The sequence below is a fragment of the Mandrillus leucophaeus genome, unplaced genomic scaffold (assembly GCF_000951045.1).
Source record: "Mandrillus leucophaeus isolate KB7577 unplaced genomic scaffold, Mleu.le_1.0 Scaffold373, whole genome shotgun sequence".
NCBI classification, from domain to species: domain Eukaryota; kingdom Metazoa; phylum Chordata; class Mammalia; order Primates; family Cercopithecidae; genus Mandrillus; species Mandrillus leucophaeus.
The window spans coordinates 1,309,633-1,324,381 of record NW_012103954.1 but is presented as its reverse complement, the minus strand read 5'-3'; the positions used below and the strand labels follow the sequence as shown (position 1 = coordinate 1,324,381).

The 14,749-nt window shown below is 37.7% G+C and overlaps 1 protein-coding gene across 1 annotated transcript in view; it reads right to left on the bottom strand.

Moving 5' to 3' along the window:
• PTPRN2 (protein tyrosine phosphatase, receptor type, N polypeptide 2) overlaps nucleotides 1–14,749 on the bottom strand; it is a 362,338-nt gene that overhangs the window by 146,136 nt on the left and 201,453 nt on the right. The window contains exon 3 of the mRNA XM_011990197.1: nucleotides 1,492–1,594. Coding sequence (XP_011845587.1) covers nucleotides 1,492–1,594 — 103 coding nt within the window. The remainder of the gene's footprint in view (nucleotides 1–1,491; nucleotides 1,595–14,749) is intronic.

Sequence of the window (14,749 nt, the reverse complement as noted above, 5' to 3'; positions counted from 1 at the left end):
GGTTCCAAGCTCAAAGTCTATGTATTTAAAACAAAGATAACATACCATTTTTCATAATAAAACTGGCACTGTTTTAAATAATAAAAACTGGCAATTTTTTCAAACGACCACGTTTAACGTTTAGAAGGCACAATCCAGGCGCCTCTCCAGGGATGCTGCTGAGTTTGATTTCTCAGAGGCAGGTCCTCCCTGGATTCTTCTCTCGGTGGCGCTCCTTTCCTCCCACGTTGGGCAGCTTCTGTTTGCCCCGTTCTGCACCCCCAGACTGAGGAGGAGCCATCCCCTGCTTGGTGCTCCCAATTCTTCAGCCCTCTGCTGCTTGCCCGTCTTGGGCCGCCCAACCCATCGCTACACTTGATGGAGGTCAAGGTCCCTGGGGCGGTGCACAGCGCCCCCAGTGGAATTCAGAGGGGAGTACGAGGAGTTTGAACACATCCAACATGAACATGGAAATTCAACACAGCTCAAGTTGAAAACATTTTGGTGGGTTTTTGTTTGGTTTCCTACAGGAAAGACTTAAGAGTAGAACAGCACATTCTCTTAGATAAAGGAGGTATTAAAGGTAGATACACCAGGCACGGAAGGACAAAGACGCGGCCCCTGCCCTCAGTGTGCACCGCGTGCTGGGGGTCGGTTACCAGTTCTCCACACGTTCTCACTCTTTTGATCCTGCCAGGACACTTAATTGCTTTCTGTATCAGATGGACATGGGCATGAAAGCCGCTATCTAAATTTTGTGTTACTGGAATCTTTCTGACTAAAGACTATGGCTCTAGAATAGTCTCTCTGTCAGGGAAAAATGGACTTTTCAAACTAAACCTTTAGGAAAGGTCATTTTCATGTGTTCTTTTTTTTTTTTTTTAACATGAAAAATAGCACGATGGCTCAGGAATCCAACAGTGCCAGCTTTCTTACTGTGATTTGTCTTTAAACTAATTTTTTAACCTCCCTATGTCTCAATTTCCTCACTTTCAAGAATGGGTATGACATTAGTACATGGTATGTATGACATTACCATATAGTTTATGTGACATTAGTAATTACCACATAGTTTGGGTACAAAATAAGAGAATATGGAACAATATGTTTAGCTCAGTATAGGTTGCTATGCTCTGGGAAAGGACGATAAAGACTTTCACAATTTAATTCTGCTTTTTGTCTAAAGCAAAAATAATTCCTTAGAAATGGGAATTCTCAACTTATCTGCTTTTGATCAAGGCCCTGAAGATGCAGGATTTCTCTAAGAGTCTCATGGAAAAATGAAGAACCCCTGGGCATGTCTCAATGAAAATGGCACCTCACTGGAGGGTCACCCAATATCTCTCTCATGGGAACCAACCTTTTCCTTACAGATATCCTAACTTTCTGAAACATCTGCACCAGAAAGATAGTGGGTTCTTTGCTACATTAAAATAAACGAACAAATCCTAAGTGTAATGGCTATGGGCTGTGTCCCGGGAGCAAAGGGCAGTGAGCCACATCCACACTTACCTGGCTGGGCTGGACGCTTCAGGACGCCTCAGGTAGGTTTTGGGGAGGTCTGCAAGTTCCTGGTCCATCACATACTGAGTATAGTCATCCTGCCACGTGAAACCTGTGGACAAAAGTTGCAAAACCTGTGTCATCATTTTGGAAGTTTAGCCAAAGCTCTTGCTTCAGTCTCGTAAGTAGTTGCATTTCACCATCACGTTGACGGTCCCATCTGCAAAGTAAGGCTCCCTCCCACTGCAGTTTATCAAGAAGATCTTCTCCTTCAAGAAATTCCCACTTTCTGAAACTTCTAGGCCAAAAAGAAAACTGAGGCTCTGCTGCATTAATAATAATAATACAAAGACTTGGGTGAGCGTGGAGAAAGATGGCCAAATAGAAGCCTCCAGTGATCATCCTCCCTGTAGGAACACCAAATTGAACAACTGTCCACACAGAAAAGCACCTACATGAGAACCAAATTTCAGGTGAGTGGTCACAGTACCTGGCTTTAACTCCATATCATTGAAAGAGGCACAGAAGAAGGTAGAAAAGATTATTTGGAATTGATGATGTCACCCCTCACCCATCCCCCTGCAGTGGCTGTGTGCCCCAGAGACAGAACGCATATGCACTTGGGAGAGAGAGCACAGTGACTGTGGGACTGTGTATTGGAACTCAGTGCTGCCCTGTCACAGTAAAAACAACACGCAGAATTCAACCAGTGCCCATGGAGGGAACATTTAGACCAGCCCTGGACAGAGGGGTGCCACCCATCCCAGTGGTCAGAATCTGAGTTCTGACAAGCCTCACCACCATGGGCTAAAGTGCTCTGGGGTCCTAAATAAACTTGAAGGCTGTCTACGATAGAAGGACTACAATTCTTGGGCAAGTCCTGGTGCTGTGCTTGGCTTGGAGCCACTGGACTTGGGGTGCACACAACCTAGTGAGGTACCAGCTAGGGCAACTAAGGGTGCTTGTGTCACCCCTCCCTCAACCCTAGACAGCACAGCTCACAGCTCCAAAAGAGACTCCTTCCTTCCATTTGAGAAGAGAGGGAAGAGTAAAGAGGACTTGATCTTACAACTTGGATAACTGCTCAGCCAAAGTAGGACAGGGCACTGGGCAGAGTCATGAGGCCCCCATTCCAGGCCCTACTTCCCAGGTGACATTTCTAGACACACCCTGGGTCAAAGGAAAATCCACTGCCTTGAAGGGAAGGTCCTAGTACTGGAGGGATTCATCATCTCCCGACTATAGAGCCCTTGGGCCCCAAATAATCAACAGGGGTACCCAGGCAGTACCCCATGGGCCTTGGGTGAGACTCAGAGATGTCCTGGCTTCAGGTCTGATCCAGAACAGTCCCAGTGGTGGTGGCCACAGAGGTGCTTGTGTCACCCCTCACCCAGCTCCAGGAATCTTAGGACAGAGTGAGAGAGAGAGACTCCGTTTGTTTGGGAGAGTGTAAGAGAAAAAAAAAGTCTGCCTGGTAATCCACAAAATTCTTCTGGATTGTATCCAAGACTACCAAGGTGGTACTTCTATGAGTCTGAAAGAGCCATGAAATTACTGGGCTTTGAGTGCCCCCTAAAGCAGATATGGCTGCAGGGATTAAAAACTTAGATCACAACACCAAAGTCCCTTCAATTACCTGGAAAGCTTTCCCAAGAAGGATGAGTACAAACAAGCCCAGATTTTAGAGACTTCAATAAATACCTAACTCAGACACCGACAAACATCCAAGAGCATCAAGACCATCCACGAAAACATGACCTCACCAAATGAACTAAATAAGGCACCAGGGACCAATCCTGGAGAGATAGGAATAGATATGTAACCTTTCAGACAAAGAATTCAAAATAGTTGTTTAAAAAAAATTCAGTGAAATTCAAGATAACACAGAAAAGACAAACAGAATCCTATCAGATAAACTTAACAATGAAATTGGAATAATTAAAAACAATCATGCAAAATATCTCTGGAGTTGAAAAATGTAACTGACCCACTGCAGAATGCCTCAGACTCTCTTGACCGCAGAGTTGACCAAGCAAGACAAAGAATTAGAGAGCTTGAAGACTGGCTATTTGAAAATATGCAGTCAGAGGAGACTAAAGAAAAAAGAATTTTAAAAAATGAAGCACAACTGCATTATCTAGAAAATGGCCTCAAAAAGAGAAATCTAAGATTTATCACCCTTCAAGAGGAGGGAGAGAGAGAAAGAAAGGGGGACAAGGTTTACTTGAAAGGATAATAATGAGAACTTCTCGAACCTAGAGTAAGATATCAATGTTCAAGTGTAAGAAGACTACAGAACACTAAACAGATTCAACCCAAATAAGACTACCTCAAGACATTTAATTATCAAACTCCCAAAGGTGAGGAATGAAGAAAGGATCCTAAAAGCTGCAAAAGAAAAGAAACAAAGAAAAAAACATACAATGGAGCTCCAGTACGTCTGGCAGCAGACTTTTCAGTGGAAACTTTACAGGTCAGGAAATAGTGTCATTGTTATTTAAAGTGTTAAGGGAAAGAAATCCTTTTATTCTGAAATTGTATATCCAACAAAAATGCATTTCAAATATGAAGGAAAAATACCTTCCCAGACAAACAAAAGCTGAAGGATTCCAACAACACCAGACCTGTCCTATAAGAAATGCTAAAGGGATTTCCTCAGTCTGAAATAAAAGAAAGTTAGTGAGCATTAAGAAATCATCTGAAGGTACAAAACTCACTGGTAGTAGTAAGTACACAGAAAAACACAGAATATCATAACACTGTAATCGTGGTGTGTAAACTGCTCATATCTAGAGTTAAAAGACTAAAAGATGAACTGATCAAAAATAACTCCAACAACTTTTCAGATATAAAGATATAAATAGAAACAACAAAAAGTTAAAAAGTAGGGGGATGAAGCTAAAGTGTAGAGTTTTTATTAGTTTTCTCTGTGCTGGTTTGTTAGCTTGCTTATGCAATCCATGTTAAGTTGTCATCCATTTAAAATAATGGGTTATAAGATGTTATTTGCAAGCCTTATTGTAACCTCAAATCAAAAAACATAAAACAGATACAACAAAAAGTAAAAAGTAAGAAATTAAAACATACCACCAAAGAAAATCACTTTCACTTAAAAAAAAAACAGTAAGGAAAGAAATAAGAAAGAGAAGACCACACAACAATCAGAAAACAAATAACAAAATGGCAAGAGTAAGTTCTTACCTATCAAACATAACTTTGAGTACACATGGACTAAACTCTCCAATCAAAAGACACAGAGAGGTTGAATGGATTAAAAAAAAAAAAAAAAAAAAAAAAAAAGACCCAATCATCTGTTGCCTACAAGAAACACACTTTACCTATAAAGACAAACACAGACTAAAAAAATAAAGGGATGGAAAAAGATAATCCATGCACATGGAAACCAAACAAGAGCAAGAGTAGCTGTACATGTATCAGACAAAATAGATGTCAAGACAAAACTACCAAAAGAGACAAGGTCATAATGATAAAGGGGTAAATTAAGCAAGAGGACATAACAATTGTAAATATATATGTACCCAACACTGGAGCATGCAGATATATAAAACAAATTTTATTAGAGTTAAAGCAAGAGACAGACCCCAATACAATAACAGCTGAAGACTTCCACATGCCACTTTCAGTACTGGACAGAGATCATCCAGCCAGAAATTCAACAAAGATATATCAACCAAGCTGCACTATTGACCAAATGGACCTAATTGACATTTACAGAACATTTCATTCAATGGCTATGAAATCCACATTCTTCTCCTCAACACACGAATAATTCTCAAGAACAGCCCATACATTATGGCAACAAAATGCATAAAAATTCAAAAATTTTTTTGAATTCAAAAATTCAAAAACAAACTGAAATTACATCAAGTATCTTCTCTGACCACAGTGGAATTAGAAATCAATAACAGGGAAAATTTTGGAAACTATACAAACACATGGAAATTAAACAATACGTTTCTGAATGACCAGTGGGTCAATGAATAAATTAAGAAGAAAATTTAGAGATTTCTTGAAACAAATAATAATACAAACACAACATACCAAAAACCTGTGGGATGCAGCAAAAGCAGTACTAAGAGGAAAGTTTATAGCTATAAACACCTACATCAAAAAAAAAAAAAAGAGAGAAAACCCTCAATCTATTGATGCATCTTAAAGAACTAGAAAAGCAAGAGCAAACCAAACCCAAAATTAGTAAACAAAAAGAAATAATAAAGATCAGAGCAGAAATAAATGAAGTTGGAATGAAGAAAACAATACAAAAGATCAATGAAAACAAAAAGTTGGTTTTTGAAAAGATAAACGAAATTGACAAACCATTATCTAGACTAAGACAAAAGGAGAAAAGAGCCAAATAAATAAAATCAGAGATGAAAAAGGAGACATTACAACTAGTACTGCAGTAATTCAGAGGATCATTAGAGGCTACTAGGAGCAACTACATGCCAGTAAATTAGAAAACCCAGGAGAAATAGATAAATTCTTAGACACATAGAACCTACCAAGACTGAACCATGAAGAAATCCAAAACCTGAACAGATCAATAACGAATAATGAGATTGAAGCTGTAATAAAGTCTCCAAGCAAAGAAAAGCCTGGGACTTGATCACTTCGCTGCTGAATTTTACCAAATATTTAAAGAAGAACCTTACTCAAACTATTCCAGAAGATAGAGGAGGAGGAAATACCTCCAAATTCATTCCATGAAGCCAGTAATACCCTGATACCAAAACCAAAGACATATCAAAAAATAAAACTACAGGCCAATATCCCCGAGGAATATTGATGCAAAAATCGTCAACAGTCATCAACTGTCCTGGGGACAGGACAGTCTCTTCAGTAAATGGTGCTGGGAAACTAGATAACCGCATGCAGAAGAATGAAACTGGATTCCTATCTCGTCGTATACAAAAATCACACAAACATGGATTAAAGACTAAATCTAAGACCTCAGACTATGAAACGACTACAAGAAAACATTGGGAAAACTCCCCAGGACATTGAATAGTGTAAAGATTTCTTTAGTAACACCCCATAAGCACAGGCAGCCAAAGCACCTTGAGTAATGCCCCACAAGCACAGGCAACCAAAGCAAAATTGGACAGATGGGATCACATCGCGTTAAAAAACCTCTGCACAGCAAAGGAAACAATCAACACAGTGAAGAGACACCCACAGAATAGGAGAAAACATTTGCAAAGTATTCATCTGACAAGGGATTAATAACCAGAATATATAAAAAGCTCAACTCTGTAGAAAAAATTTTGATAATCTAATTTAAAATGGGCAAATAGATATAGCTCTGAATAGACATTTCTCAAAAAAGACATTCAAAAGGCAAACAGGTATATGAAAAGGTGCTCAACATCACTGATCATCAGATAAATGCAAATCAAAACTGCAATGAGGTATCATCTCACCCCAGTTAAAATGGCTTTTGTCCAAAAGACAGGCAATAATAAATGCTGGCGAGGATATAGAGAAAAGGTAACCCTCATACACACTGCTGGTGGAATTGTAAATTAGTACAACTATTACGGAGAGCAGTGTGGAGGTTCCTTAAAAAGCAGAAAATAGAGCTATAATATAATCCAGCAATCCCACGGCTAGGTTTATATCCACGGTTAGGTTTATACCCAAAAGAAAGGTAATCAGTGTATCAAACAGATATCCACACTCCCATGTTTATTGCAGCACTGTTAACAAGAGCAGACATTTGGAAGCAACCTAAATGTCCATCAACAGACAAACGGATTTAAAAAAATGTGGTACCTCTACAAAATGGAATACTATTCGGCCATAAAAAGGTAAGATTCTGTCATTTGCAACAACATGGATGGAACTGAAAATCATTACGTTAAGTGAAATAAGCCAGACATAGGAAGACAAATTTTGCATGTTCTCACTGATTTGTGGGAACTAAAAATTAAAACAACTGAACTTATAAAGATAGAGAATAGAACAATGGTTACCAGAAGGAAGTAACCATTGTTACTGGGAAGGAAATTGGCAGGGGGTGGGGGGTAAGTGGGAATAGTTAATGAGTACAAAAATATAGTTAAGTAGAATGAATAAGATATGGTACTTGATAGCACAACAGGGTAACTGCAGTCAACAATAATTATTGTACATTTAAAAATAACCAAGAGTATAACTGGATTATCTGTAACATAATGAAAGGATAAATACTTTAGGTGATGAATATCCCACTTACCCTGATGTGATTATTATGATTGTATGCCTGTATCAAAATATCCCATGTATCCCATAAATATATACACCTCTGTACCCACAACAGTTAAAAATGAAAAACAAATAGAGGGAGAGACTTAATGGGTGCTGACTATGGCTGGACAGCAAGGAGTCTTACACCAAATACAAGTTTAGTCAGAAGACAGATTTTTGTCTCCTATGAAAAATGGAGACACCTTCCATCTACATGGAAATACTGCGGTCACAGCAAAGATGCTCCTCATCCACAATGAGCACATAGTACCCACCACTCACCCACTCCTCTGACTGCCCACCACTGTATCTTAGGTATTTTGTTCTTCCTAACAAAATCTTAAAAGACAGCAATTGGAATGGAATAAGGGGTACTGTTACCGTGAAAGCAATTATCATGGGGCTTAATGTACTGTATCCGGGAGCCAATTACATTATATTTATACTCAAATGTTATGACAAAGAGCTTCATAACAAGGGTGAAGTAGTTATGAAGGCAAAATCCATGTGATTATGCATTAATTACATGCACTGTGGATCACATGATAATTATGCTCAAAATTACCAAATAACTCTCAAGAATAATTATTATGCAATTTGTACATTTTAGATCTTATGGTAACACTTTAGCACTTAGAACTACCCCATGCAATTATCCATAATTATCTAATCACTAAATATCATGTAATTACAGAGATATATTTTTATGCCCTGTACAAAAACACATTACCAAAATCTTCAAATCAGGATGGCTCTGTGCTTGTGTGTATGTGTGTGTGTGTGTGGCATAGGAAGTCCAGAACATGATAAGAACCACATATTCTGAATAGAATTAAAAGAGCTCAGTAGATAGAAGCTATCTTCATGAACACACAATTTTTTTCACATGCAAATCTAGATTTTAACAATTTTTAAATGTTATAGATGGCAAATTAAAGCAATTGTCATATATCTAAATCTCAAAAGCCTAAATGGCATTACCCAAAGTGAAGAATGATAGGAAAATTCACTATTAGGATGGCCTCCAACTTACTCTAAGCCGCTCTAGTTGGAATGTATCACTTAGAGAATAGGTCGCTGAGAGAACAGGCCCCACACTCACTGTTACCCAATTTAGGATTAAATGTACTTAATAATAACCAAGTTTATCCCATTTGCCAAAGCAACTTAAAAACACCCACTATGAAATGTACTTTTGTTTATATAGCTATTTCTGATCCATTCTCGGGAGTATCCTCAATTGAAAGCACATTTGCAATGTTAGTATAGTATCTATTATTGTGGATTTAGAAAATAAGGATATTTTAACCATGCCATTCCTAAAAAGGATTGTCTTAGTATTAATATTTATCAAGAAGCAGAAAATCAATGGCACAAAAAGAACTTTCCATGAAAAAAATCATTTATAAAATTTAAATAACTTAAATTTACAATTTTTATCTGAAAAGCATGTAAGTCTGAGTTATGTCAACTTTGGCATCTATGATAAGGGCTCAGTTGTTCCAGAACAACAGTCGGTCAACTACTCAGAATCATCTGTACTGAGCAGTCTGAGAGGACCCTGTATCCCTTAGCCCAGCCATCTCAGCCTTCCTGGAATTCAGAAGAAACTGTGCTCTTAGATATAAAAAACAAACACAACAATGCATAGATATGGGAGTTTAAGCATCTCCTATGAACTTCTGTCCGTGGCATATCTTGGAGAAAATATAACCCTGGGAAGAAGGAATCCACTTCTAGAGATGACATACTTCTTCCCACTAAGTACAACTAGAATCTCTGAGCATACATAAAACAAGCATAAGACTTGGAAGGATGGCAATAAGAAGGAAGAGCAGAGAAGGACACAGTGGTGGATTCCCTGGGTTTTCTTTTTGTCTCATGTACCTCAGACTTGGAGTTAAAGAGGGCAGCAATCTGGAAACACCAATGTGTATACACACACACACACACACACACACACACACAACTAAAGCAGCCTCTCTCTAATCAAGGAGTCAGGAAAGAATCAACTCAGCAAGACAGAAAAATATTAGATATTAACAGCTCTACTCCAGCAAAACACCACAGAAAGAAGTATAGCCTCCCCCTACCCATGCCAACAAAGGCCAAGTGGGGGTCTAGACTTCCTCTTTCATGAGGCTGTAATAAGGCCTCCCCCCAGCCCTACCAGGTAGTGTCAGAGAAGGCCAAGTAGGGATCCAGAACTTTCATCTCCATTGGGTTGTAATTACCACAACCCCTACGGTGTCAGCGGAGACCATCTGGGAAGTTGAAACTTCCACCCCTCTCCCTAACCAAGCAGTAAAAAGACCCCACCCTCAGGTATCAACAGAGGCCTCCTGGGGAATCTGGACTTCCATTTCCACATGTCAGTTACAAGGAATTACCATCACCACCCCCTACCCCCAGAAGAGCAGTGTCCAAAAAGAGGCAGTTAAAATGCAAGGTTTAAATGAGATCCAGAATCATGACATAATACAAAAATGTCCAGATTTCAACAGAAAATAACTGGTAATACAAAGAGCAAAGAAGATGACAAAATAAATAGAAAAGAGACAATCCACAGAAACCAACACTGGGATGACTGAGATGTTACAATTGCCTGAGAAAGATTTTAAACCAGCTATGATAAAAATGCTTCAATGAGCAATTATGAACACACTTGAAACAAATGAAAAAGTAGGATGTCTCAGAAAATAGATGATATAAATAAAAGCCAAATTGAAATATTATTACTGAAAGACACAATAATCAAAATAAAAAACTCAGTGGATGCACATAACAGAAGGATGGAGAGACAAAGGAAAGAATCAGTGAACTGAGGATAAAACTGTAGGAATTACTCAATGTCAACAACACAGAGAAAATAGTAGAAAAAATTGATAAAGCTTCAGCAACTGCAGGGCTCTAACCAAAGATATAATATTCATGCTATCAGAGTTTCAAAAAGAAGAGAGAAAGAAGACAAGATGACAGGTGTGAAAAGGTATTCAGAAAAATAATGGCTGAAAACTTCTCAATTTTGGAAGAAACATGAACCTAAAAATTTAAGAAGCTAAACATACTCCAAACAGGGTAAACCCAAATCTCCTCCAAGACACATAATAATTAAGTTTCTGAAAACCTACAAAGAAAAATCTTGACAGCAGCCAGAGAAAAATGACACCTTACCTACAAGGAAAACACAATTCAAATGACAGGGGATTTCTTATCAGAAACGATGGAGGTCACAAGGAAAGAGCACATTTTTTAAGTGCTGAAAGAAAAATATGTCAACACAGAATCCCACAAGTCTATCAATCCAGATACCCAGTGAAGGTATCCTTCAGGAATAAGGGGGAAATAAAGATATCCCCAGATAAAGGAAAATTGTGTTTTTCACCAGACCAACTCTGAAAGAATAACTAAATTTATGTCTCTATGTAGAAGAGAAATATAAAAAAAGGAATTTTGGAGCATCAGGAAGAATGCAAGAACATGACAAACAACAACATGAGTAAGCATTCCTTCTCTTGGGTTGTATGCTTGACAGTTCAATCAAACATCATACCACTGTCTGATGTATTTTAAATGCACATAGAGGAAATATTTAAACAATTATAATATAAATTAGGGGATAAGTAAAATGTCATAAAGGAAGGAAAAGTTTCTATATTTCACCCAAACTGGTAAAATTATGACACCAGTAAACTTTAATAAGTTATGAATATGTATATGCATATTATATCTAGAACAATAACTAAAAGAAAACTATCAAAGACATACACTCAAAAACACTATAGATAAAGTGGATTTCCAAAAACATTAAAGTAACTCAAAGGAAGGGAGGAAGAAACAAAGAAATAAAAAATACAGGAACAAGTAGAAAATAAAAAATTAAATGAGTTTTAAATTCTAACATATTAATAATTACATTAAATGTAAATGGGCTAAATATGACAACAAAAACACACTGGCTGAGTGGGATTTTTTTAAAAAAAGACTCAACTATATACTATATGAAACTCACTTTGAATAAAATGATATAGGAAGGTTGAAAGTAAAAATATTTTTAAATATATATCATGTCAGTATTAATCAAAGGACAGAAGCAATGGCTATATTAATATCAGATAAGTTAATATTTAGAGTAAAGAGAATGGCTGCAGAGAAGGGAATTACAGAGTGATAAATAGGCCAACCCACTAAGAAGATACAGCAATCCTATAGGTGAATTATGTAGATAGAGCAACTAAACAAAAAATCAACAAAGATAGAAAAGAACTCAACAATACCATTAATCAACAGGACCTAATGACTATTTATGGAACACTGTACCCAACAAGAGCAGAGTATATGTTCTTTTCAATTACCCAAAGAAAACATACCATGATAGACTTAATGCTGGGCCATAAAACATACTTCGGCAAAATTATAATCATTCAGAGTGTGTTCTCTGACCACAATATAGTCAAGGTAGAAATCAATAACAGAAAGATAATAGGGAAATATCCAAACACTTGGAAATTAAACAACATGTTATGAAATAATCCATGGGTCAAAGAGAAGATAATACATTACATGTAATTCAGTTAAAAGCACAACATATCAAAATTCATGGCACACACAGTTAAAACTGTGCTAAGTGAAATTTTTAGCACTAAATGCTTACACTAAAAAAGAGAGCCCTACTGGAGCACTTTTGCCAATGGCCCCCACCACCCTGCCAGGGCACTTTTGCCAGCAACCACCAATGGGGCAGTTTGGCTGGTGGCCCCGATGGAGAGCTTTGGCCAGCAGCCTAGCTGCACCTTGACCTCCCAGTGCAGCTGGTACTAAACCTCAAGGGGCCAGAGGACACAGCCACAGGCCTGGGCCCAGCTCACCAGGGTTAGAGCATACAGCCCAGGAGTGCTGAGCTGAACCTCGGCCCTATGAAAAAATTCAGAAACAAAGCCAGTCAACTATATCCAACTTACACAACAGCAAAACTCTTATGAGAAATAAGGAACATAAAAACAAAAAGCCCCATCCCCAGGACAGCAACTTCAAAAGGATAAAAGAACATCAGCACTCACAGATGAGAAAACAAACAAACAAACAAACAAACAAAAAACACAAGAACTCCGGCAATTCTAAAAGCCAGAGTGTCTTCTTGGCTACAAATGAACACACTAGCTACCCAGCAATGGTTCTTAATCAAACTGAGATGACTGAAATGACAGACACAGGATTCAGAGTCTCGATGGCAAGGAAGCTCAATGAGATACAGGAGAAAGTTGAAACTCAATCCAAGGAAATGATTTGAGAGTTGAAAGACAACATAGCCATTTTAAGAATAACCAAACTGAACTTCTGAAATTGAAAAATTCAATATAGGAATTTCATAATAAAATTGGAAGCATTAACATCAGAATAGACCAGGCTGAGAAAATAATTTTAGAGCGTAAAGGCAGCTCTTTCAAATCAACACAGGCAGACAAACATAAAGAAAAAAGAGTGTTAAAAAATGAATAAAACCTCTGAAAAGTATGGGATTATGTAAAAAGACCAAACCCATGACTCACTGGCTTTTCTGAAAGAGAAGGAGAGAGAGTAAGCAACTTGGGAAACATAGTACATGAAAAATTTCCCAATCTGACTAGAGGTTGACAGGATATTCAAGGAATTCAGAAAACCTCTGTGAGATACTATGTAAGATGACCATCCCCAAGGCACATAGTCATCAGATTCTCCCAGGTTGATGTGAAAGAAAAACTATTAAAAGCAGCTAGAGAGAAAGAGCAGGTCACTTACAAAGAGAACATTTCAGGATAACAGCAGGCATTTCAGAAAAAAACCTTACAAGTCAGAAGACACTGGGGGCCCTATTTTCAACATCCTTAAAGAAAAAAATTTCCAATCATGAATTTCATATCCCACAAAACTAAGCATCATAAGCAAAGAAGAAAAAATCCTTTTTAGACAAGTGAATACTAAAGGAATTTACTATCATTAGACCTGCTTTACAAAGGTCCTTAAGGGCGTGCTAAACATGGAAACTAAAGAAAGATACCTGCCTCCACAAAAACACAAATACGTAGCTCACTTGCACTATAAAGCAACTACACCATCAAGTTTACATGAAAACCAGCTAATGACACAAATGACAGGATTAAATCCTTACATATCAATATTAACCTTGAATGTAAACAGGCTAAACACCCACTTAAAAGGCATAGATTTACAAGTTGAATAAAGAAGCAAGACCCAACCGTCTGCTGTCTTCAAGAACCCATCTCACATGTAATGACACACTTTGGCTCCAAGTAAAGGGATGGAGAAAGATCTATCTTGTAAATGGAAACCAACAAAGAGCAGAGGTTGCTATTCTTATTTCAGATGAAGCAGATTTTAAACCAGCAACAATCAAAAAGAACAAAGAGGGGCTTTACATAGTGAAAAAGGGTTCAACTCAACAAGAAGACTTAACTATCCTAAATATTTATGCACCCAACATTGGGGCACCCAGATTCATAAAACAAGGTCTTAGAGACCTATGAAGAGACATAGATAAACACAGTAATAGGGGGAGACTTCAATACCCCACTGACAGCATTAGACAGATCATAGAGGCAGAAAACTAACAAAGATATTCTGGACTCAAACTCAACCCTTGATCAACCGGGTCTTCTAGACGTCTACAGAATATCCAACAACAACAGAATATATATTCTTCTTATCTGCACATGGCACATACTCTAAGATCAGCCACATGCCATAAAGCAAGTCTCAGAAGCATCCAAAGAAAATTGAAATCATATGAACTACACTCTTGGCCCACAAGTAATAGAAATATGAATAAAAAACAAGAAGATCTCTCAAAACTATCCAATTACATCATAATTAAACATTTTGCTCCTAGATGACTTTTGAGTAAAGAATGAAATTAGGCAGAAATCAAAAAATTATTTGAAACTAATGAAAACAGTGACACAACATACCAGAATATTTGGGACACAGCTAAAGCAGTGTTAAGAGGAAAGTTTATAACACTAAA